Source organism: Macaca mulatta, chromosome Y (assembly GCF_049350105.2).
Source record: "Macaca mulatta isolate MMU2019108-1 chromosome Y, T2T-MMU8v2.0, whole genome shotgun sequence".
Lineage (NCBI taxonomy): Eukaryota > Metazoa > Chordata > Mammalia > Primates > Cercopithecidae > Macaca > Macaca mulatta.
The window spans coordinates 4,738,063-4,762,515 of NC_133427.1; the positions used below are offsets into that span (position 1 = coordinate 4,738,063).

Sequence of the window (24,453 nt, forward strand, 5' to 3'; positions counted from 1 at the left end):
AAGATGGGGGAAAATAAACCTAATGATTAATGAAGATGTGATGATGGGATTACAGAATAGGGGTCGGGGGGCAATTGTTTTAAGCTTGGTTCAATGGGAAAATGGCAGTATCAATTAAAAATGAAAAAAAGAAAACACACATACACAAATCAGGAAAGTTGCTAGAGAACACCACGAAGAGTGTTTTTAAAAATGCCAATTTAGATGTGATGTGAGGACTTTGGTAATGCTCAGTAAAAAGAACCAGACGTGGTACTGAATTATAAGCTAACTTAAAGTCAGAGATTTTAATTTGGAATTTACTCATATGGGAGAGTGATTTAAGAACACAGATGCATATAAGAGAAGTGTAGAAACATGTCTACAGAATGAGTCATTAATGGGCTGGGAAATACAAGAAATGCCAGTAACTGAATCAGAGATATTTAGAGGATGCATACAAACTACAGTGGGGGAGGGGAGTGGTGAGATGAAGAAGATACTTATTAACAATGGTAACAGCAACAGACACCAGAAAGAACGTGAATGTTAATAGAAAAGACAGAAATTTTCTTCAAACCAATTTCAGATTATCAGACAAATCTGCTAATGCTGAAAGAAATAGCAGTATTTTCTCAGACCAGCATTTTCCAATTCCATTTCCAAAAAGTGAAAACTAGAAAGCCAATGCACCAAAACACAGATCTGAGTCCAGTCACCAAATACTTTCCCTCTAATGCATGTGTCTAGGTTCCTCTGTGGTAATCTAGAGTAATACAAAAAGCACAGGGTAAATTTGAGTGACAACTCTTTCTCTGATAATAATTACATGGCACCTTGAGGAAAACATTTTATTCCTCTGGACTTACTTCCTACCATCCATAAAATGAGAGTGAACAAAGGTTCACTCCCCTAATCTCTTCCAAATTTAACATTACACAGTTCTGTGACTCCAGGAGACATTTTAACTGAGGCAATAACCAGTGTCATTACGTAAAAATGTAATACTGCATCCCCATTTCACTTTGATATGTACATTCCAATTGAAAAGCTGTATCAATATTCAACACAGCCCTAAATAATGACAAATTATCAGATGCCTATGTGTCTTACTAACACCCAATGTCCTTATGCAGAGCTTTAATAACTTTTTAAGAATAACTTTTAGCAAACCATTTTTTCAGCACAAATTACATTAGAAGTGTTAAATCAGAAGGCAGTAGATGAGACTGAAAAAAGTAAAAGCAGAGAAAAAAATTTCCATGAAACCAAAGCAGGTTAATTACCTTTATCTGAGAAGTCAGAAAGTATTCTGTAATGTTTGAAAATTTTAGCTAAAAAGGTTAAAACCAAACCACACCCAAATGCCTTACATTCATATGACTCAGGGAAAGACCTTCGTGAATACTACTTTCCTTATAGAGATATAAAAGTGTATTATTGAAACTAATTTTATTTCATTTTTTTGAGACAGGGTCTTACTCTGTCACCCAGGCTGGAGTGCAATGGCACAATCTCAGGTCACCGTCACCTCCGCCTCCCGGGTTCACGTGATTCTCCTGCCTCAGCCTCCCAAGCAGCTGGGACTATAGGCATGCACCACCACGCCCAGCTAATTTTTGTATTTTTAGTAGAGACAGGGTTTCACCACGTTGGCTGGGATGGTTTCCAACTCCTGACCTCATGGTCCACCTGCCTTGGCCTCCCTAAGTGATGGATTACAGACAGGTGTGAGCTACTACACCTGGCCTTCATTTTATTTTTTTGAGACAGGGTCTCATTTTGTCACCCAGGCTGTTGTGTAGTGGCAAGATCACACCTCACTGCATCCTCCAACAATCCTCTCAACCTCAGCCCTCCCAGTAGCTGAGACCACAGGCGGGCACCACCACACCCAGTTAATTTTGGTATTTTGGGTAGAGACAGGGTTTCACCATTTTGCCCAGGCTGATATTTGACTCCTGAATTCAAGCAATCCAGCCTCCTTGGCCTCCCAAAGTGCGGGGATTGCAGACATGAGCCTGAGACTGTAATTTTAAGCATCTTTCATTATATTATCTTATAAAATTCTACAAGAAGTAAACAATTACAACCATCCTTTACAATAATGAGACATTTCGGTACTACAACAAAACATGCAACGTATCTTATTCTTGGAAAAAAAAAGCAAAAAAATGTCCTGGTTCATAGTCTTCCTATTTATGGTAAAAAGAATTGCTCAAATATAATAAAAATGCCATAGACCAAAGTTTACACCTGCCCCTTTTGGTAATTAACCTCTTTTAATGTTACTGTATTAACGCATACACTGTGCAAAAGCTAACAGTACGTAAGAGTGCTAGCTCTAAGCCTAAACGCTACTTAGTTAGTTCACTTGCTCTATTTAGTACTAGAACTATTCCATTGAATAATAAAGCCAGTTTGCTCAAAACACTTTGTTGTGCAATGCAGATACAAAACAGATTCAGCTTCTCCTGAACTTGAATGGTGGATCAAGTCAAAGTTTGGGACTCTCAAGTTTTGTATTACAAGCAATGCAAGGTCAAATTATTTTACAAACCCTAGAGTTCTTCATTATGAAAACTCTACCACAAAGCATTACCTTCATTTTTATTATTTATCATTAACAGATGACCAATATTTTAAATAAGGAATAATCCTAAAAATAATCTCCCTTTAATATAAATGCTTTCCTAACTTTCAAAAAAAAAGAAACACTGTACACAACTAAAGTTAACAGAAAAACTAAATTCGAATGCGACTGCATGTCAAAGTTACACAAAATAAGCTACCCTATGTATAAACAAAACTAAAATTTACCACTGAAACAAATTAGGGCAATTAAATTAAGATACAACATTGTTTTGAAAAGATGCCTGACAGTTATAATCGAATCCTCTCAATACTTAAGTAAAAATTGAGACGTCAATTAATATTTATGTGTCTGATTTAATTTACTTCATAAAGTGCTAAGCACACAGAAAAACTCAAAACTCATCCTGTGGTCAAGAAAAATAGGGAGAAAAAAATGTCTGGGTTACCAAAAATTTTTATGTTCCTACCATAACAAACAATAATAACTTACACATTTCCTCTAGAATTTCCACTAGCACTGTAATCTGAGGACTATGATTAATAAAAATATTTCCATATTAATATACAAAATCACCAGCCAAGATTATAAACAGCAAATTTCTACTGATGACTGACAGATAAAATTTGGGGTTTTGTTGAATATTTTTTAAAATACTAGATATCAAAGGAAATACAATTTAAATACTAAATTGAAAAACTATTAGTGATTATTATGTGATGATACTCTTTAAGACCCTTTAAAAGTTAGCAATAACTCTACTCAGATTAAGAAAACGTGACGACGACACCACAATTCTACTAAACACAAAAATCACCCAGGCATGGAGGCACACTCCTGTAGTCCTAGCTTCTCGGGAGGCTGAGGCACGAGAAACATTTAAGCCCGGAAGGCAGAGGTTGCAGTGAGCAGAGATCACACTACTGCATTCCACCCTGGGCAACAGAGCGAGAGCGAGACTATGTCTCAAAAAAAAAAAAAAAAAAAAAAGAAAAAGAAAAATATGAAAACAAAATCTATTAAGTAAAAGAAGAGTACCTCAATAAGAGCAACTAAATTTAAAGCTATCTATTTTTTATCTGCTAGGAACTTTCAATTTTCCTTTTCTCTAAAATGAAAAAATATAGTTTCACATAAAATATTATATCCAATAAATATAATTATATTTTTATAAGTATACAACATAATTATATTTTAATGTAAAATAGAAAATATAATTATTTTAACTAGGGGGATATTTTAATGATTTTTAAATATTAATTATATTTTAATAAAAATGTAATTATATTTTAATTTTAATTAAATTATGATTATAACAGCAGTAAATAACCAAAGCAAAACTTCAAGGTAATACTGAAAATGCAAAATAAAACGTAGGTTCAAAGAGCTGTAGGAGTGGTACAGAGTGGGTACCATAGATTTTGTTTAATAATCAGATTAATAACTACAGCTACACAGGCAACTGAAAGACTAATTGGGAATTTATTTTTAAAATGTCACTTCCCAGATTACATTTTACAAAATCTACAAATGATTTTACATTACAAATAAACTCTAGATAGCACAAGTATCTCATCTCACCTTCCAAGAAAATACCAAGATTGGCCAGAATTAGGATCTGCCTCCAGTGACTTTTGGAGATACTGAATAGCATAGCTTTCCTTTGAGGCTTTGTCTCCTACTATATCCATATTATGATGCATCCAACCTATAATTAAAAAGGTATAAGCATTTACCCATCATTCTACTTCTTCAGTTTCAAGAAAATCATGGGTGAAACAGCAAATTACTTTTTCAGTAATTTATTCATTTAACATAGATCCCATTTTTCCAAAATTTGAAACTAGCAAACAAAGTGTAGGGAAGTCTATTTCACACAAAACGATACAATCAAAGCTAAAAAGGGATCTTAAAGCACACACAGAAAACTAAATGGTTTTAGGAACTGGCTTGACATAGAGATGACAAATCAAATTCTCTTTTGTAAATTTAATTTGGAAAAAAATGCAAGTTATAAATTATAAGCATAAAATTGATAAATTTACTATCCTTCAAAGGTTACCATGCAGTGAGAGAATTTTAAAAACAACTTTCAACCCCATGCTTACATCCAAAGAATAAAAAAATGCTTATGTAATCAGAGATAATCCATTTACATTCTTTCTGCTGTTGTTGAGATGGAGTCTTGCTCTGTCACCCAGGATGGAGTGCAGTGGCACAACCTCGGCTCACTGATACCTCTGCATTCCAGGTTCAAGAGATTTTTCTGCCTCAGCCCCTCAAGTAGTCAGCATTACAGGCATGGGACACTATGCCTGGCTAATTTTTGTAGTTTTAGTAGAGACAGCATTTCACCATGTTGGGTAGGCTGGTCGTAAACTCCTGGCCTCAAGTGATCTGACCACTTCAGCCTCCCAACAACGTACTGGGATTACAGGCATGAGCCACCACACCTGGCCCATTTATATTCTTTTTAATAGCTGCTTTCAACTTTTACCTAAAATATAAACTTTCATAACATCTCAAAATAATATATAATTAATTTAATAACACTTTAAACAACTTACAAAAGGCTTCATACATTATTGACATTGTTTATTTACAATAATAATATTATAAACGTCACAGCATTAGATAAACAATCACAACAAAACTTCCAGGCTATATGGAAAAAGCAAAATGGAAAGTAGGTTCAAAGAGCCATAAGAGTGGTACAGAGTGTGTACCAGAGATTTTTGTTTAATAAATAGATTATGAACTACAGCTACATAAACAATTGAAAACTAATAGGTAATATATGCTGAATGCTCAAGTCAAATTAAAAAGTCTATCAGCTGTGACTTAACTCAAGTGTATAAAATTAGCTTTGCAAAAACATCTAAACAACACTTTGCTTAACTGCTTTTGAAACTGTGGATAAAATAGTGACATTATAAAAAAATGTATATTACAACCAGCTTGAATAAAAATTAGGATTTTATTTGCTTAGACCAAAAACAAAAAATAACTGTACTGAAGGACTACCAACAAATATTAACCCAAATAGCAAATATAATCAAGATAGATAAGCAACGAAATTAATTACTGGGGAGGGGGCTTGCTATATTCTAAATGATAACATATTATATTACTTTCAAATACTAGATTACCTTATCTTCAATATGAGAATGTAACAGATTTTTGAAAAGAAAATCCAGTAAGATGTTACATATAATTTTAGATGAAATGTCCCCATTGATCATATATCAATACAACTACAAAGCAAGCGTAGTATCCGCTTACCAGCTGTGTGATAATCTTGATTTAATTTACTTCATAAAGTGCTAAGCACACAGAAAAACTCAAAACTCATCCTGTGGTCAAGCAGTACGGATAATGTCCAGAATCCAATACTAGCTGCACTAAGCACTCTCTCTCTCTTTTTTGGGGGGGGGACTGAGCCTCGCTCTGTCGCCCACGCTGCAGTGCAGTGGCAATATCTCTGCTCACGGCAAGCTCCCCCTCCCAGGTTTACGGCATTCTCCTGCCTCAGCCTTCCTTAGCGGCTGGGACTACAGGCGCCCGCAACCACGTCCGGCTAATTTTTCGTATTTGTTTAGTAGAGATGGGGTTTCACCGTGTTAGCCAGGATAGTCTCCATCTCCTGACCTCGCGATCTGCCAGCCTTGGTCTCCCGAAGTGCTGGGATTACAGGCGTGAGCCACCGCGCCCGGCCTTGGATTTTGTTTTGTTTTGCTTTGAGACAGTCTCGGTCTGTTGCCCAGGCTGGAGTGCAGTGGCTCAATCTCGGCTCACTGCAGCCCCTGCATCCTGGGTTTAGGTGATTCTTCTGCCTCAGCCCGGCAAGTAGCTTAGATTACAGATGCACGCCACCACGCCTGGCTACTTTTTGTATTTTCAGTAGGGGGGGGTTTCACCATGTTGGTCAGGTTGGTCTCAAACTCCTGATCTTAAGTGATCTGCCTATGCAGGACCCCCACAGTGCTGGGATTACAGGCACCTGGCCAGCATTATGCAAAATCTTTATATAGATGGTGAGAAGGAGTGTGCTTGATACTGTTTATCAATAATGAAAATACACTTATAGAAGAAAACATTTATACAGCAGTCCCATTACCTGCATTTTTGCTCTCTATGGTTTCAGTCTCCCAGTGCCAAAAAATACTTAATGGCAAAATCTCAGAAATAAAATATTCGTAAGTTTTAAATTGCATGCCACTCTGGGTAGCATGATGAAAACTCAAACTACTACATCTTCTTCTACTCTCTGTCCAATGTATCCACACTGTCTATGCTACCCATTCAGTAGTCACTTAGTAGTCATCTTAGCTACAAGATTAGAAAAACATAGTAAAACATAGAGTTTGGAACTATTTGCAGCTTCCAGAGTATCATGGAACATATAACTTGGTATAACAGGGAACTACTGTAATAGAATTATTTATTTAAAATTTTACCTCAAAATAATACATAATAATTAAATGTCACATTTAGTCTTAAACCACAGATTTCTAAATGAAAACAAATGTCTCAGCAGAGGGAAAAAAATTGAACCTCAAAAGGAAAATCTCTTCAAATTAATGTAATGTATAACAAAAGTTAAGTTTTCATGTACCTAACTGTTGCAATACAGTTGCTTTTACTTGTGCAGGAAGGTTTTCTGTCTGTAAAAGTTGTTCATATGCTTCCTTTGCAGAATGATACTTCCTCTAAAGAGCAAAGGAAAAAGAATATTTAGAGAAAAATAGATAAATATTAAAATAAAAATACTCTTGATTTTAGCAATATATACATGGCCATTCTTAACTTGTAAGTAACTTAAATAATAAATCAATATGTAATAATGAATATTAAAAATTATGTGATAATAAAAAATAAAATATTACAATATTATTAAAATAGCTAGCACATGAATATCTACATATTAATAATGTTTAAGAAGTTTCTAGTACCATAAAAAAAACCCAGAAAGTAAAAAGTGCTAATATTTTAACTTAATATTTATTTTGCCCAGGCCAGCCATGTTTCAGATCATAGCAAAAAAACTAACATTAAATATAAGACGGCATAACCAAAATACTACATTTTTTAAAAAGTCTATCTCAACTGCTACAAAAAAAATTGCAACCTCTAACATTATTTAACTTTCATAAAGCCACAGAAGTATTCTACCAGAAAATGCAATATTAGCCTAGAAATACTTTCAAAGAGAAGAGTAATTTGTTAATACATCAAGTACCGCTATTCTTTACAAACTACTGCGCTTAGCAAAAAGTACAGAATCAAGAAGTGTTTAAAATTTAAATTCAAAATTTAAAATACACAATCTGGGAAAATAGTCTTTAGAAATATTTATAATTTTAAAGACATTACATTTTCCATAGATATATAGTAACAATGTTTGTAATATTTAAAGTTATAAGCAATTTTCTAAATAAAATCATTTGCACAGCTCTACCTCAAAAAGTACTAACACAACTAAAACCTATTATTGTTATAGTTATAAAGTTAAACTCAACTCCTACAAACTAAAATAAAACTAATATTGAATCTGAGATATAATTACCAAAACCATGCTAAACAAGGCAATAAGAAAGTGACTTGTACTTATAATCTCAGCTGCCTAAACAGCTTTAACATTTTAAAAATAAAATAACAAAACTATAGAGTGCCATTTCAAGAGTTACTAATCACTGTAACAAATTAGCAGAGCAATGTAACTTATTCAATGCTGCGTAAACTGGGACTGAAAATAAATGTAAACAAAACAGAGAAAGAAGTGGAGAGGTAAACAATGCTATTTTTCTCTCTCTTTCTCCCTCTCTCACACAGATGCAAATATAGAAAAAATGACCAAAAACAGGTGAAAGTAAGTCACAAGTAATGAAAAATGAAGTAAAATTTATAAGCACTTAAATTAATAAAAAACACATTTTCAAATAACGCACTATAGACCGCTGGAGAGTATCAGAGGGAAATAAAATATAAAGTGAAACATTCAAAATATTTTAATGGCAAAAAATTACAATTAAAAATGGCTAACCATCTCAGTGTAAAAAAGGAGAGGGGGCAGGGGCATGACAACATACATCACTTTTTCATGATTAAAAAAAAAAAAAAAAATTGGCTTGGCGAGGTGGCATATGGCTGTCATCCCAGCACTTTTCAAAGTCGAGGTGGGTGGATCTCTTGAGCCCAGGAGTTCAAGACTAGCCTGACCAACATGTTGAAACCCCATCTCTAATAAAAGTGCAAAAATTTGCCAGGCATAGTGTCGCACACCTGTAATCCTGTAATCTTAGCTACTCAGGAGGGTTAGGAAGGAGAAGTGCTTGAAACTGGGAGGTGGAGGCTGCAGGGAACCAAGGTTGAGTTACTGCACTTCAGCGAGCGACAGAGTGAAAACCTGTCCCCCAAACAAAACCCAAACCTCGAAAATTATAAATGGAAGGGAGATTCTTCAATGCAAGAAAGGCCATATGTGAAACCCCCCCCAAACATGTCAGTGAAAGACTGACAGCTTTTCCCCTAATATCAAGAACTCCAAAGGAAACCAAAATCACATTTCTACTCAACTTAGTAATGAAAGTTCTAGCTAAGCAATTAGACAAGAAATAAAACACATCCAAGTCAGAAAAGCAAATAAGCTCATTTTCCTGAGATGACATGATCTATATAAAAAAATTTTAAACATATACAAAAACCACACACACAGAGAAAAGTTGCCAGATTCAAAATCAGCATTTAAAAATTAGTTGTACTTTAGTCCCTCCTTATCTGCCGTTTCATTTTCCATGGTTTCAGTTACCCACGTGCAAATGAAGTCCAAAAACAGTAAATAATAATAAAAAAAAATCCAGAAATAGAACAATTTATAAATTTTAAACCGTGTGCTGTTCTTGGTAGCATTATGGTATATCACAATATTCATGCCACTGGGAACGTAAGTCGTCACTTTTTCCAGTGTACTTGCATTACATATATGTACCCACCCTGTACATGCTGTTAAGTCTCTTACTTAGTAGCTATCTTGATTATCAGCTTGAAAACCGTGATTCATAGTGTCCAGTACTATTCGAGTTTTCAGGTAACCTAAGGAAAAGTCTTGAAATGTGTCTCCCACAAGTAAGCTGATGGAGAATTTGTGGGGTGATAGGGCATAAGAAGGATTACTGTACACTAGCAATAGTAACTAACAATTTGAAAAGAAAATTAAGAAAACAATTCTATTAACAGGATTAAAAAGAAATTTTTTTTGAAGGAATAAATATATCAAAGGCGAAATATCTGTACATTGAAAACTACAAAACAATGCTAAATGAAATTAAAGACACAAACAGGAGACATTCTGCATTCATGAACGGAAATTCTTGATACTTTTGCAATGACAGCACTTTCTAAAGCAGTTTATGGATGTAAAACAACCCCTATGAAAATTGCGTACTGATTTGCAGAAACTGAAAAACTCATCCTAAAATTCATATTGCAAAGGGCCAAAAACAGCCAAATAACTGTTGAAAAAATAAAGTGAAGAATTTGCACATTCAAAGTTCATACTGACTAAAAAATGATAGTAAATGAAACAATATGGTATTGGCATAACAATAAAAGAGAGCCCAGAAATAAAATGCCCATACAGGTGGTAAACTGATTTTCACCAGAGATGCCAAAACACATCAATGGAAAATAGTGTTTTAAACAAATGGTGTTGAAAAATTCAATATCTACCTTGAAAATAATGAAAATGGGTCCTTATTTTATACTACATATAAAAAATTAACTGAAAATGAATCAAAGCCCCTTGAATCATACAACTCTTTTTTTTTTTTTTTTTTTTTTTTTTGAGACGGAGTCTCGCTCTGTCGCCCAGGCTGGAGTGCAGTGGCCGGATCTCAGCTCACTGCAAGCTCCGCCTCCTGGGTTCACGCCATTCTCCTGCCTCAGCCTCCCCAGTAGCTGGGACTACAGGCGCCCGCCACCTCGCCCGGCTAGTTTTTTGTATTTTTTTTAGTAGAGACGGGGTTTCACCGTGTTAGCCAGGATGGTCTCGATCTCCTGACCTCGTGATCCGCCCGTCTTGGCCTCCCAAAGTGCTGGGATTACAGGCTTGAGCCACCGCGCCCGGCCGAATCATACAACTCTTAAAAAAAATTGCATGATGTCTTCACATGTTGGATTTCACAGTGATTTCTTAAACATAACACTAAAAGCACAGGTAACAAAGAGAAAGTAGACTTCTCCAAAATTAAAACTTCTGTGCATCAAAGGACACTATCAAAATAGTGAAAACCACAAAGTCGGAGAAAATATATGCAAATCATGTATCTGGCAATGGGATTAACATTCAGTATATATGAAGAACTCCTACAATTTGACAACCAAACGCCTCACAACCAATTCAAAAAAGGGCAAAGGATTTGAATAGACATTTCTCCAAGAAGCTATACATGTGGCCAATAAGCACATGAAAGAATGCTCAAAACCATTAGTTACTAAGGGTACTCTAAATCAAACAATAATGAAATACCACTTCACAACTACCAGGATGAAGGATGTGGAGAAATTTGAACCTTTGTGTACTGCCATTAAGAATGGTACAACTACTGTGCAAAACAGCTTGGTGGTTCCTTAAAATACTAAACAAAATTATATTTCTCAGCAATTTCACTAGATACATACCCAAATGAAAACAAAGACTCAGGTAAATACTTGTACACTGCTCTGTATAGTGGTATTATTCACAACTGCCAAAATATGGAAATAACCCAGCTGTTCATCTACAGATGAATGGATAAGCAAAAATATAGGTATGAATGAGTATAACAAAATATTGTTCAGGCACAAAAAATAATGAAGTTCTGAAAATGTTAATGAACCCTGAAGATTCAAAGTTAAGTAAAATAAGCAAGACACAAAAAGATAAATACTCTATGATCCATCTGTGTGATGTATCCTGACAGAGACCAATTCAAAGACATAAAGCAAAGGATACCACGGGCAGAAGTCAGAAGAAAATGAGGACTTAGTAAGTCCGGCTTTTGTATTATGAATGATAAAAAAAGTTACGGAAACAAACTGTGGCAATGGTTACACAATACTGTTAATGAACTTAATGCTATCAAATGGCACACTTAAAAGCACATAAAATTGGCTTAGGAGTCTGAGGCAAGAGGATTTCTTTAGGCTAGGAGTTTGAGACCTGCATATGCCACATAACAAGACCCCATCTTTACAAAAAAATTCTAAAAACTAGATAGGCATGGTAGCATATGCCTATAGTCTTAAAGATAAAAGAAGAAAAAAATAGTAAATGTCAGGGGATGTTTATTTCACTAGTTATAAAACAAACCAACAAACAAAAAACAAGAAACAGTCAGTATAGTATGTTGCCTTATGAAAAGGTTTATATATAAACCTATATATAGATATGAGAAAAGGCTGGTCTCAAACTCTTGGCCTCAAGCAATCCTCTTGCTTCAGCCTCTGAAAGCACATTATTTTTAAGTGTACCATTTAAGTACATTCACAGTGTTGTGTAACCATCATTACTATTTCCAAAGCCTTTTCACCACTCGCAATACAAAATCTGTCACTTTATTAACTCCCTATTCTTTTCTGACTGCAGCCTCTGGTAACCTTAACTTTAGATCTTTAAATTGGTCTATTCTGGATATCTCATACAGGTAGATCATAGCATTTATCCTTTTCTGCCTGGCTTTTTTTTTTTAGCTCTGTCGCCCAGGCTGGAGTACAGTGGCGCAATCTCAGCTCACTGCAACCTCTGCCTCCTGGGTTCAAGAGATTCTCCTGCCTCAGCCTCCTGGGTAGCTAGAATTAAAGGCTCATGCCACTACACCCAGCTAATTTTTGTATTTTTAGTAGAGATGGGGATTCACCATGTTGGCCACAATGGTCTTGATCTCTTGACTTCATGATTTGCCTGCCTCAGCCTCCCAAAGTGCTGGGATTACAGGCGTGAGTCACTGCGCCCAGCCCAGCTTATTTCACTCAGTCTTTAAAACAAAACAAAACAAAATATGTTCTTATATACTCATACCCTAAATTCTGAAAATTTTTAGAGAAATTAGTACATAAAAGTGTTGTCCTTAGCAAAGCGGTTTGGGAACTATAATGACAGAGGAAACAGTAAGACTTTTGTTTTAGCTTTTTATATTTATTTTAAGCCACAAAAATACATCCACTGAAAATATTAAAATAAAGAAGAACAACCATAAACATTGAAAAATACACCTTCATCCAAATGACATGGTGCCTCCACTCCACATCCCCAAGCAATTCTTGAGTTAATAGCACTTAAGACTCATCTTACACACCAGTCCTAGAATCAGTGATTTCTCCAAGGAGCACTAGTTCCTTTTACTAGAAAACAGTACTAGTAACAAAGGGCAGTAGGTGTGCTTGCTGTACTGTTCATCACTGCTTCAGTTCATCTTGGCTGACAGAACAAGGATATATAGGTTTATACATATACATGATAGTTAATTTCCATATAGACACATATCTATAGGTATATTTACACATAAGTTATCGATATAAAAATACCTTAATCCAAACATGAGTTCATACTGATATCACGAGATATAATCCATTTCCCATAGTTCATTCTAGTATCCCCCAGTGGCCTATTTGTAGACTCCTACCTCAACAGGGAATAAACTGCTCCCAAGAACACCATTTGTTTTCTTATTTCCAGAATTTCTTATTTTCCTATTTTATCTTCTCATTTCTTTTTCTCCTCTTCTATTTTTCTATTATTTTCTATTTCTTATTTCATTGTCTTATTTATTTGTATAATTCCAGTATGTTATAGTTTTTGAATTTCTAAAATTCATGTCCATAACAAACACCTTTCCCACTAACAGCACAATTCTTAGGCACAAGATTGTTTTATTTTGTTTAAATGTAGTTTCATTTCCAAAGATCAGCAGATTTCTCCCATTACCCTTTTCAAAGAGATCATGTGATACACTTATGACAAAATTTATTTGGATATAGTCTATGTTCCTTTCTGGAATTTCCTGACCTTACAATTTTTTAAAAATTTTATATACATTTAAGGTTCATTCTTTAGGCTCTAAAGTTAGATGCTTGCCTTAAATAAGTAACCTAATGTATCCAAGATAATGTCATATATCTAACAATACAGCAGCATGCAAAATGATTTGATGATTCTAACATAACCTGGGGGCTTCATCTAATTATTGCCCCTCTCTAATCTCCCTGAAAACCTCTGATCTCATTATTATACTTACAGTTTTTACAAAATGCCAAATAAATAGATTAACAAAGTACAGAGTCTTTTTTACTGTAATGGCTTCTTTAACAATGTGTAGTTAAGATTCATCTTTGTTGGTACATGAATTCATAGTTCATTCCTTTGCAATATTTAGCAATATTAAATAGTGTGTATTAGCACAGTTTTACACACTCACCTAGTGAAATGTATCTTGGTAGTTTCCATTATGCAGCAGGTAGGAATGAAATTATTATAAACATTCACACGCAGATTTTTGTTAGGAAATAAGACTTTCAAGTCAGTTCGGAAAATGTGCAGAAGGACTTGAGTAATATGTAAGGTCTGTATTCAGTATTACAATAAACTGTCTTTCAAAATGGCTGTTTCAATTTGCGTTACCAAAAGCAATGGATTATTAATTTATGTTACTATATAACTTGCCAGACATAATAGTTAGGCTCTTAAAATTTTAGACTTTCTAACAATTGTACACTAATAATACAAACATTTTTTGTTTTAGTATGAATTTACCTACTAACATCTTTTCACGTTTACGTGCAATCTGAGTATCTTCTTCAAAATGTGTTTCTCTTCATATATTCTCAACATTTTAAATATTTTCTTATTATTACTACTATTAGTTAGGTTTTACAAGTTTCTTGTATCAATCTATAAAGCCCTTTATTTAATACGTGAGATTTTTTTTTTTTTTTTGAGACGGAGTCTCGCTCTGTTGCCCAGGCTGGAGTGCAGTGACCGGATCTCAGCTCACTGCAAGCTCCGCCTCCCGGGTTCACGCCATTCTCCTGCCTCAGCCTCCAGAGGAGCTGGGACTACAGGCGCTCGCCACCTCGCCCGGCTAGTATTTTGTATTTTTTTTTTAGTAGAGACGGGGTTTCACCAGATTAGCCAGGATGGTCTGGATCTCCTGACCTCGTGATCCGCCCGTCTCGGCCTCCCAAAGTGCTGGGATTACAGGCTTGAGCCACCGCGCCCGGCTAATACGTGACTTTTACATATTTTCTCCCACTCTATGGCTCATCTTTTCAATCTTTTAATAGTTATGTTCCTGAGATCAAAAAATTTTAATGCTAATTATCAAATATAAGTATTTTTTCCGCAAAGATAGTACAAAGTGTTATATCTAAAAACTAACAATAAAGAGAAGTTCTTATATATTTGTACCCTTGTGATCTATTTTGAATTCCATTTTGTGTACAGTGTGAGGTAGAGATCCACATTTTTTTCTGCATAAATGTCCAACTGTTCATTACCATTTTTTTGAAGCACAATCCTATTACCACTGTATCACAGAGAACACTGTCAAAATTAGTTGACTAGACAAGCCCTGGAAGTCAATTGAGACACAATCAAAAGACAATTTAGAAAACCAGAATTAGAAGTGTAAACTAGCTAGGCACTCTGGGTCTAGACCAACCTAATAACAGTATTAGCATGTCCCACCTAAAAGAACAGGCTGAGCAGGCTCATTCCCATCACTGAAAATACGAAACAGTAGAGCACCCAAAAAAGTGATATAACCTAGTGGATCCATTTTAATAAATGGCATATTCAAAAGTCCTTTTCTGAGTGCCCTTTCATCCGCATAATGCTGAGACTACCTTCCCCCACACAAAGAGGCACCAGTCAGCCTGGCTGTGGAAAGCATCCTCTTCCAGTGAAACAGCACCATTAAAGTGAGAACCTGAAGGAATACTAAATAAACAAAGAGAATAATAGAGAACCACCAGTATCTTACAAAGGAATTTTTTTTTTTTCTTTAGAACTACAGTCTGGAAGAGTAAAGGCAGAATCACAAAAATGCTTCAATAATCACTTCAAATTCCCTTGAAACAAATCAAAACGATAAAGATCTCAGTAAAGAAATACAAGTTTAAAACATAATAAATTGAATTACAAAATTTAATAATGCTACAACAAAACTCAATGAACAGCTCAGTAGCACAGCAGAAATGAAGAGACATAATGTTACAATGAACCTGAGGACTTGGCAACAGAATTTACATTTGCACAACAACAACAAAATCAGATTAAATATATACATAAAGTGAGGACCTATGGACCAATAATAAAATATCAAGCATTTACAACATAAGCATTCATGAATATGAAGCACATGTGACAAAAAGAGTAAATGACAAAATTATGGCTAAATGTCACAAATTGACCAAAGACATAAACCTATTCAAAAGGCTGAACAGGCTGGATGTGGTGGCTTACGCCAGTAATCCCAGCACTTTGGGAGGCTGAGGTGGGTGGATCACATGAGGTCAGGAGTTGGAGACCAGTTGGACAAGATGGTGAAACCCTGTCTCTGCTAAAAATACAAAAATCAGCCAGGCGTGGTGGCGGGCGCCTGCAATCTCAGCTACTCAGGAGGCTAAGGCAGGAGAACTGCTAGAACCGGGGAGATGGAGGTTGCAGTGAGCTGAGATTGAGCCACTGTACTCCAGCCTGGGTGACAAGGGGGGTGACTCTATCTCAAAAAGAAAAAAAAAAAAAAAAAAAAAATTAAAAAAAAAAAAAAAAGGCTGAGCAAATCTCCATGGGATAAATCCAAAAATATCCATGGCAAATATGAATTTCCCACCTGAAACCACAAACGAGAGAGGAAATCACGTATTAGTCAACTGCTGGAAGAAAAGATTTTTCAACATAAATTATATCTGGTAAAAATATATGTCAGGAACAAAGAAAAATAAATACATTCTCAGATAAAGAAATTTGTTGGTAGCCAACCTACCACAAAAAGTATGATGAAAATCAGAGTTCTTCAAAAAGAAATGATAAAAGGAACCTTAGAGAATCTGAAAGAAAAAAAAAAAAAGAGCAGATACATGTACTCAAAATAAAATTTCAACATATAAGTTTACAAAACTATGCTTGGTTATTTTTTAAAAAGTATCTGATATAACATAAAATTATTTTTAAAGTGGGGAAGGTAAAAAGGCAAGGAAATGGATATAAGGGATGTGGCCACATTTCAACTGAAGTAGCAAAATGTCGACACTAGAAGTCACATGTGCATACTGTAAATAACCAGAAAAATTAAAGAAAATTATATAGATATTTTCAAACATCCAACTGATATTTCAATATGAAATTTTAAAAAACAAATCACATAATCCCAAACAGGTCAATAATTTTCCTCGATGCAGTATGTAAAGACAACCATGGGTTAAAAAAAACCCCACAAAACTCACTATATGCCATTTACAAACAATGAGTTTCAAATTTAACACACAATGAAAGTATGAGAACAGAAAAATGGAAAATAATATGGTAATAATTTTTGGGCAGGTGCATGGCTCATGCACCCAGCACTTTGAAATGCCATGGCAGATGGATCACTTGAGGTCAGGAGTTTGAGATCAGCCTGGCCAACATGGCTAAACCGTCTCTACTAAGAGTACAAAAGTTAGCTAGGTGTGGTGTCACACACCTGTAGTCCCAGCTGGGACTACATATAGTGAGTCAGGAGAATCACTTGAACCTTGGAGGTGGAGGTGGCAGTGAGCTGAGATCACACCATTGCACTTCAGCCTGGGAAACAGAGCAGAGTGTCTCTCAAAAAAAAAAAAAAAAAAAAAAAATTTCTTTTTTTCAAGCAAGTCTCACGGCTCAGCCTCCCAAGCAACTGGGACTACGGGTGCGTACCAGCAGGCCCAGTTAATTTTTTGTATTTTTTGTAGAGATGGGGGTGTTTGGTAATGTTGGTTGGCCAGGCTAATCTTCAACTCCTGGCCTCAAGTAATCTGCCCACCTTGTGCTCCCAAATTGCTGGGATTACAAGCATGAGCCATGGCGCCCCACCACACCCGGACTTAATATTAATAATTTTAAAAGACAAAAATGTGGGTGGGCGTGGTGCCTCACGCCTGTAATCCCCAGCACTTTGGGAGGCTGCGGCAGGAGGATCATCTGAGGTCAGGGATTCAAAACCAGCCTGGCCAACATGGTGAAACTCTATCTCTACTAAAAATACAAAAATTAGCTGGGTATGGTGGCAGGCGCCTGTAATCCCAGTTATTCGGGTGGCTGAGGTGGGAGAATCACTTGAATGCAGGAGGCGGAGTTTGCAGTGAGCCAAGATTACGCCACTACACTAGAGCCTGGGTGACAGAACAAGACTCTATCCAAAAAAAAAAAGCACTGACAATGCAGGAGTGAACTAATACCAGAGAAAATGGTAGAGTAGACAACTCCAAGGACTCATTCCTCCATAAAACATTAAAAACAAAAAACAAACAAAAAACAAAAAAAACCAAGCAAACCCTATCCGAAAACATTAAGGATTTATAGTAGTCATAAAATATAGCACCGAGAGCAGAGCCTGACAGGAAAAGCTGGAGAGAAAGATTCTTTGGGAAATTAGGACATTCAAAAGTGTCAGTGTCTACTGGGATACCACACTCATGTCCAGAAAAAGATTCATGCTTGCTCGATGAAAACCAAAAGAATTCACCTTTATCTGATTTCACTTCTATGTGATTACTCAGGACAAGGAGGAAAACTAAGATTTGTAAGCTTACTTAGGTATTGGAGTTGTTCCACACCAAAAAGACAATTTACAAAGGGGAAAATGTTTCAGAGGTTTCTTTTCCTTTCCATTCTTTTCACTCTCTCTTTTTCACTTACTATATTTTACTCCTGGTGTGCAAAGAAATCTATATATAATGTTAGCTGAATACAAGCTAACGGAATAGAGATCACACATGAAAAAGATACCAGGAGTGAACATACCTGGTGACCATCAAACAGGCAAGAATTCCTTATGTGAGGACTTTAGAAGGGAGCAAAGACCACCTGATGACTATCAAAAGAGGTCATCTGGAGGCAAAACTCCTTATCTGGGAATTGAGAAGTGATTAAGTTTCCATAGTATCTGAAGTTAGCATCTGGTTCCAGGCCTCTTTCAACTTTTGTAAGTAACTGAAATTTCTACATGTCTCTGGAATGCCATGCTGAAACTAATTTTATAATCCTAAACTGTTGGGAGCAAGCCCCCCAAAGTCTGGCCATAAACTGGCCCCAAAACTGGCCATAAACAAAATCTTTGCAACACTGTGATATGTCCATAATCGCCCTAACGCCCAAGCTGGAAGATTGTGGGTTTATGGGAATGAGGGCAAGGAACACCTGGCCCGCCCAGGGTAGAAACTGCTTAAAGGCATTCTTAAGTCACAAACAAAAGCATGAGCAATCTGTATCTTAAGTGCGTGTTCCTGCTGCAATTAATTTGGCCCATCACTTCATTTCCCTTAAGGGATACTTTTAGTTAATTTAATATCTATAGAAACAATGCTAATGACTGGTATGCTGTTAATAAGTATGTGGGTAAATCTCTGTTCAGGGGTGTCAGTTCTGAAGGCTGTGAGACCCCTGATTTCCCACTCCACACTCTATATTTCTGTGTGTGTGTCTTTAATTCCTCTAGCACCGCTGGGTTAGGGTCTCCCTGACCGAGCTGGTGTCGGCACTAAGTTCCCATCTTAAGGTCCATAAATGCTTCTAAGGAAAATTCACCATGGTCCTCTTGATGAGGTGCCCAGCTGCACCCTTTTGTGGCATTTTTCCTTTCTAATAAACTTTCCTTTTTCAAATCTATATTGTTGGTAAGTCCGCTTTACGCTGAGTCAACCCTGTGCTGGGGTTCTGACACCTTGCCTGGCAAATACAGACTCTGGAAACATAATTTAAACAGTCATTTAAAAACCAAATGTGGACTACAGTAAGAAACAAAATCAAATTCTGAGGAGAAGGAAGAAACTGTCTTCTAGAACTGACTTCTTAAAGTATTTAAAATGACAAACAAAACATACTGAATATGTAAAGAAGCAACACATTATTGCCCATTCAAAAAATAAAGATTTCTGGTTTCTAATTTGACATTTAAGAAGCTGGAAGTTGTCACTCTATCCTAGCAAAGTAAAAATCCAAACAAGCTGAAAGATCAACAGTTCTTTTTAGATTCATCAGAGAATTGCGGGTCATAGCGCAAGCCAACAGCCCAAACTGGAGAAAAATGACAGACCAATGCAGGGAATAAGGACTGGCCAGAGCAAACACCCCTGAGCACTATCCTCAGAAGGAAATGGTGCTGTCACAGGGAAATCTGAACTGTGAGTGACAAATTACAGGCGCTCAGCATGGACACATATGAGAGGGAGCCAGTTATCTGGAGCACACACACAGATTTCTGAGTTTTACCTCCAGTTTCTCACAGTGAATAATGAGGGGAAAAAAATCTGCCAATCTAGCTTTCCTGTCCTGTATGAACATGGGAAAAAAAATCTGACAAGCACTGTGAAGCTGACAGTTCAGAGGCACAGACTCATTAAAGACTGAAACCTAAATCACAGACCTAAATACAACGCTCCTATACTCCCCACCACACTTACTACAACATTAGTAAGGGGGATGTGTGTGCGTGTATTTATATATATACATCTAGTAACCAGGTATGGATATCAAGAAAAAAATAACCAAAGAGGCAAACAAACAAACAAACAAACAAAAACCACAGTTGGAAGAGACAGAGTATCAGAACCAAACTCAATTATGACATGGATGTTGCGAATATTAGACTAGGAATGTAAGATAATTGTAATTAAGATCCAAAGAGATTTAACTGATAAAGCAGACAACAGAAACACGTAAAGGAAAGAGAGAGAACTCCTAAGAACCAAAGAGAGACGCTGGAGATAGAAAATAACGTAACAGAAAAGAAGAATACCTTTGAAAACTTACTGGTAAACTAGACAATACTGAGGAAAGAATCTCTTAGCTTGAGGTTATCAATAGAAACTTCCTAAATTGAAAAATGAAAAAAAAAATGTGAGAAAATGACAAAAAGTTTAATTACCTATACCAGGAATCAGAAAAACAGATAAAATATTTGAAACAAAAGTGAGAATATCCACTAATGAATCTCAGATACAAAACCACAGATGGTGGAAGCTCATGGAACACAGGGCAGAATAAATGCCCACACGTTTACACACAGGCATATCATTTTCAGACTATACAAAATCAAGACAAAGAAAAATACTGAAAGAAACTAGAAGAAAAAAAAAATTAGACAGCAACGGTATTACCTGTGTCTTCTCCTTAGAAACCATAAAAGCAAGAAGAGGAGTGAAATGTCTCTAGTGTTTACGGGGAAAAAATAAAATAAAATAAACCACCAACCAGGGACTTTATACCCTGATAAACTGTTCTTCCAAAATGAAGAACACAAAAGGACCTACTCAGAAAAATTAAAAAGGAAAGCAGTTGATGCCAATACACCTGCATTGTAACGAATGGTAAAACAAATTATTAGAGAGAAGGAAATTGACAATAGTCAGAAACTCAACATTCATAAGGAAGAGCATCAAAAAAGGGGTAAGTAGAGACAATATTAAACACTTATAAAAATCCTTAGTTGATCTAACAAAATCAGTTCATTTAAAACAATATAAGTGAAATGAAAAGCAAGAATGATACAGGGAGAGGGAAACAGAATTAGGATTACCTTATTATTCTAAAGTACTCTCACTACCAGTGAAGGGGTAAAGAGGAATAGTGCTGCTTTATAGTGGACTTCTATTAGTGCACAATTAAGAGTAAGTGACAGCCTGGGCATGGTGGCTCACGCCTGTAATCCCAGCACTTTGGGAGATGGAGTGAGTGGATCACCTGAGCTCAGGAGTTTGAGATCATGGTGAAACCCAGTCTCTACTAAAAATGCAAAATAGCTGGGCATGGTGGCGCATGCCTGTAACCCTAGCTATTCAGGAGGCTGATTATTTCAGGAGAATCGCCCGAACCCAGGAGGAGGAGGTTGCAGTGAGCAGAGATTGCTCCATTGTACTCCAGCCTGGGCAATAAGAGTGAAACTCTGTTTTGGGTGGGGGAGAAAAAAAAGAGTAAGTGACAGTAAGACAGGAGTGAAAATGGAATCATATAATGCTCAATTAAAACCACAAAAAGTAGAAACAAGAGACAAAACAGAAATGAAAAGAAATGGTAACAAACAAAACAAACAGATATTAATCAAATTAAAGTCACATCCCACCTAACAACTTTTTCAGTAAATGATAGATTGTGTAAATTACAGTGGTCCCATAAGATTGTCATGGATCCAAAAAATTCTTACCCCAGGTGGCATCACAGCCATGTTAAAGTCTTAGTGCCATGGAATACTTGTGTTTGTGGTGATGTTGATGTAAATAAACTTATTGCACTGCCAGTTGCCTAGAAGTGCAGAACAGTATACATACTTAGCAATGATAATGACCTCTTACTGATTTATGTATTTATTATATTATTTATTGTTATTTTAAAGTGTACTCTTCCTACTAATTAAAACACCCACCTAAAGTATTTTTAAAAATATTAAAAGTAAATGATATGAAAAGATAAAATATATGCTGCCAGGGGCGGTGGCTCACGCCTGTAATCCCAGCACTTTGGGAGGCCGAGGCAGGTGGATCATTAAGTCAGGCGATCGAGACCATCCTGGCTAACACGGTGAAACCCTGTCTCTACTAAAAACACACACAAAAAAACTAGCCGGGCGAGGTGGCGGACGCCTGTAGTCCCAGCTCCTCTGGAGGCTGAGGCAGGAGAATGGCGAGAACCCGGGAGGCGGAGCTTGCAGTGAGCCAAGATCACACCACTGCACTCCAGCCTGGGAGACACAGCAAGACTCCGTCTCAAAAAAAAAAATATATATATATATATATATATATATATTTTATATATATATATTTTTTTTTAATATATATATATTTTTTATATATATATATGCGCTAATTGTAATTTTAAAAAAAACCCCTGGAAACACAGCAGACTTTAAGCCAAGTAACGTTTTCTGGGATAAAGAGCAGCATTACATAGTAACAAAGGGGTCCACTCTCCAAGAAAACATAACAATCCTTAACATTTATGCACCTAACAATGGATAAATAAGGCAAAAACTGGCAGAACACCAAGGAAACATAGATGAATTCAATAGCTGGGGAGAATTTAATATATATTTATCATAAATAGAAAAATCAGCAAGCAATCAATAAAAACATAGAAACAGTGGAAATCAACAACACTGTCGACCAACTGAATATATAGTCATCCCTTGATATTCATGGGATGAATTATCATGGGACACCGAAATCCACACATACTCAAGCTCCACAAATTACCCTGTGTAACCAGGGTATGTAAGAGTCAGCTCTCTGTATTCCTGGGTTTTCATCCCACAAACACTGCATTTTCAACCCATATTTGGTTTTGGAAGTGGATCCTGCAGCAGTAGGAGAATACACATTCTTTTTAAATTCAAATAAAATATTCACAAAGTCACAACACATTCTGTGACATAAAATATACCTTAACAAATTTCAAAGAATAAGAAATCATAGAATGTGTGGAGGGCAGCTTGAATCTACAAATCAGACTTAAACTAGAAGTCGATACAATTAAACAGACTGATTAATCTCTAAAATAGTTCAAGATTAAATAGCACACTCCTATTTTAATTTAGGAATTGACAGATATAAACTAGAAGTCAATAAAAGTAAAAGGACTGGTTAATCTCCAAAACAGTTCAAGATTAAATAGTACACTCCTATTACAGCACGAGTAAGAAGAGTTCTCAAGAAAATAAAAAAAATTATTTTGAATTAAATGAAAATGAAAACAAAACTTATAAAAGTTTGTGAGATGGAGCAAAAGCACTGAATGAACGTATCAAAAAAGAGAATATACTGGGCAGGGCGCAGTGGCTTATGCCTACAATCCCAGCACTTTGAGAGGCCAAGGCAGGAGGATCACTTGAGGTCAGGAGTTTGAGACCAGGCTGGCCAACATGGCAAAACCCTGTCTCTATTAAAAATGCAAAAATTAGCCAGGTGTGGTGGCTGGTGCCTGTAATCCCAGTTACTTGGAAGGTTGGGGCAGGAGGATTCCTTCAGCCTGGGAGGTGGAGGTTGCAGTAAACTGAGATCGCACCACTGTGCTACAGCCTGGGCGACAGAGTGAGACTCTGTGTCAAAAAAAAAAAAAAAAAAAAAATACTGGCCGGGAGCGGTGGCTCACGCCTGTAATCCCAGCACTTTGGGAGGCTGAGGTGGGCGGATGATGAGGTCAGGAGATCGAAACCATCCTGGCTGAAACGATGAAATCCCATCTCTACTAAAAATACAAAAAATTAGCTGGGCTTGCTGGTGGGCACCAGTAGTCCCAGCTACCTGGGTGGCTGATGCAGGAGAATGGTGTGAACCGGAAGGTAGAGCTTGCAGTGAGCCAAGATGGTGCCACTGCACTCCAGCCTGGGCAACAGAGCAAGACCCGTCTCAAAAAAAAAGAAAAAAAAAAAAAGTACTGAAAATCGATCACTTATGCATACACCTTAAAAAATCTAAAAAAACTAGCCGGGCGCGGTGGCGGGAGCCTGTAGTCCCAGATACTCGGGAGGCTGAGGCAGAAGAATGGCATAAACCCGGGAGGCGGAGCTTGCAGTGAGCTGAGATCCAGCCACAGCACTCCAGCCTGGGCCACAGAGCCAGACTCCATCTCAAAAAAAAAAAAAAAAAAAAAAAAAAAAAAAAATCTGAAAGAG

The 24,453-nt window shown here is 36.4% G+C and overlaps 1 protein-coding gene across 27 annotated transcripts in view; it reads right to left on the reverse strand.

Moving 5' to 3' along the window:
• The window catches only part of UTY (ubiquitously transcribed tetratricopeptide repeat containing, Y-linked), a 210,932-nt gene that overhangs the window by 88,650 nt on the left and 97,829 nt on the right, over positions 1-24,453 (reverse strand). For all 27 annotated transcript variants that reach the window (XM_015128642.3, XM_077989767.1, XM_015128647.3 and 24 more), the window contains exons 9-10: positions 7,188-7,281; positions 4,154-4,280 (exon numbers count right to left, since the gene is read on the reverse strand). In XM_015128642.3, the coding sequence (XP_014984128.2) occupies positions 4,154-4,280; positions 7,188-7,281 (221 nt within the window). The remainder of the gene's footprint in view (positions 1-4,153; positions 4,281-7,187; positions 7,282-24,453) is intronic.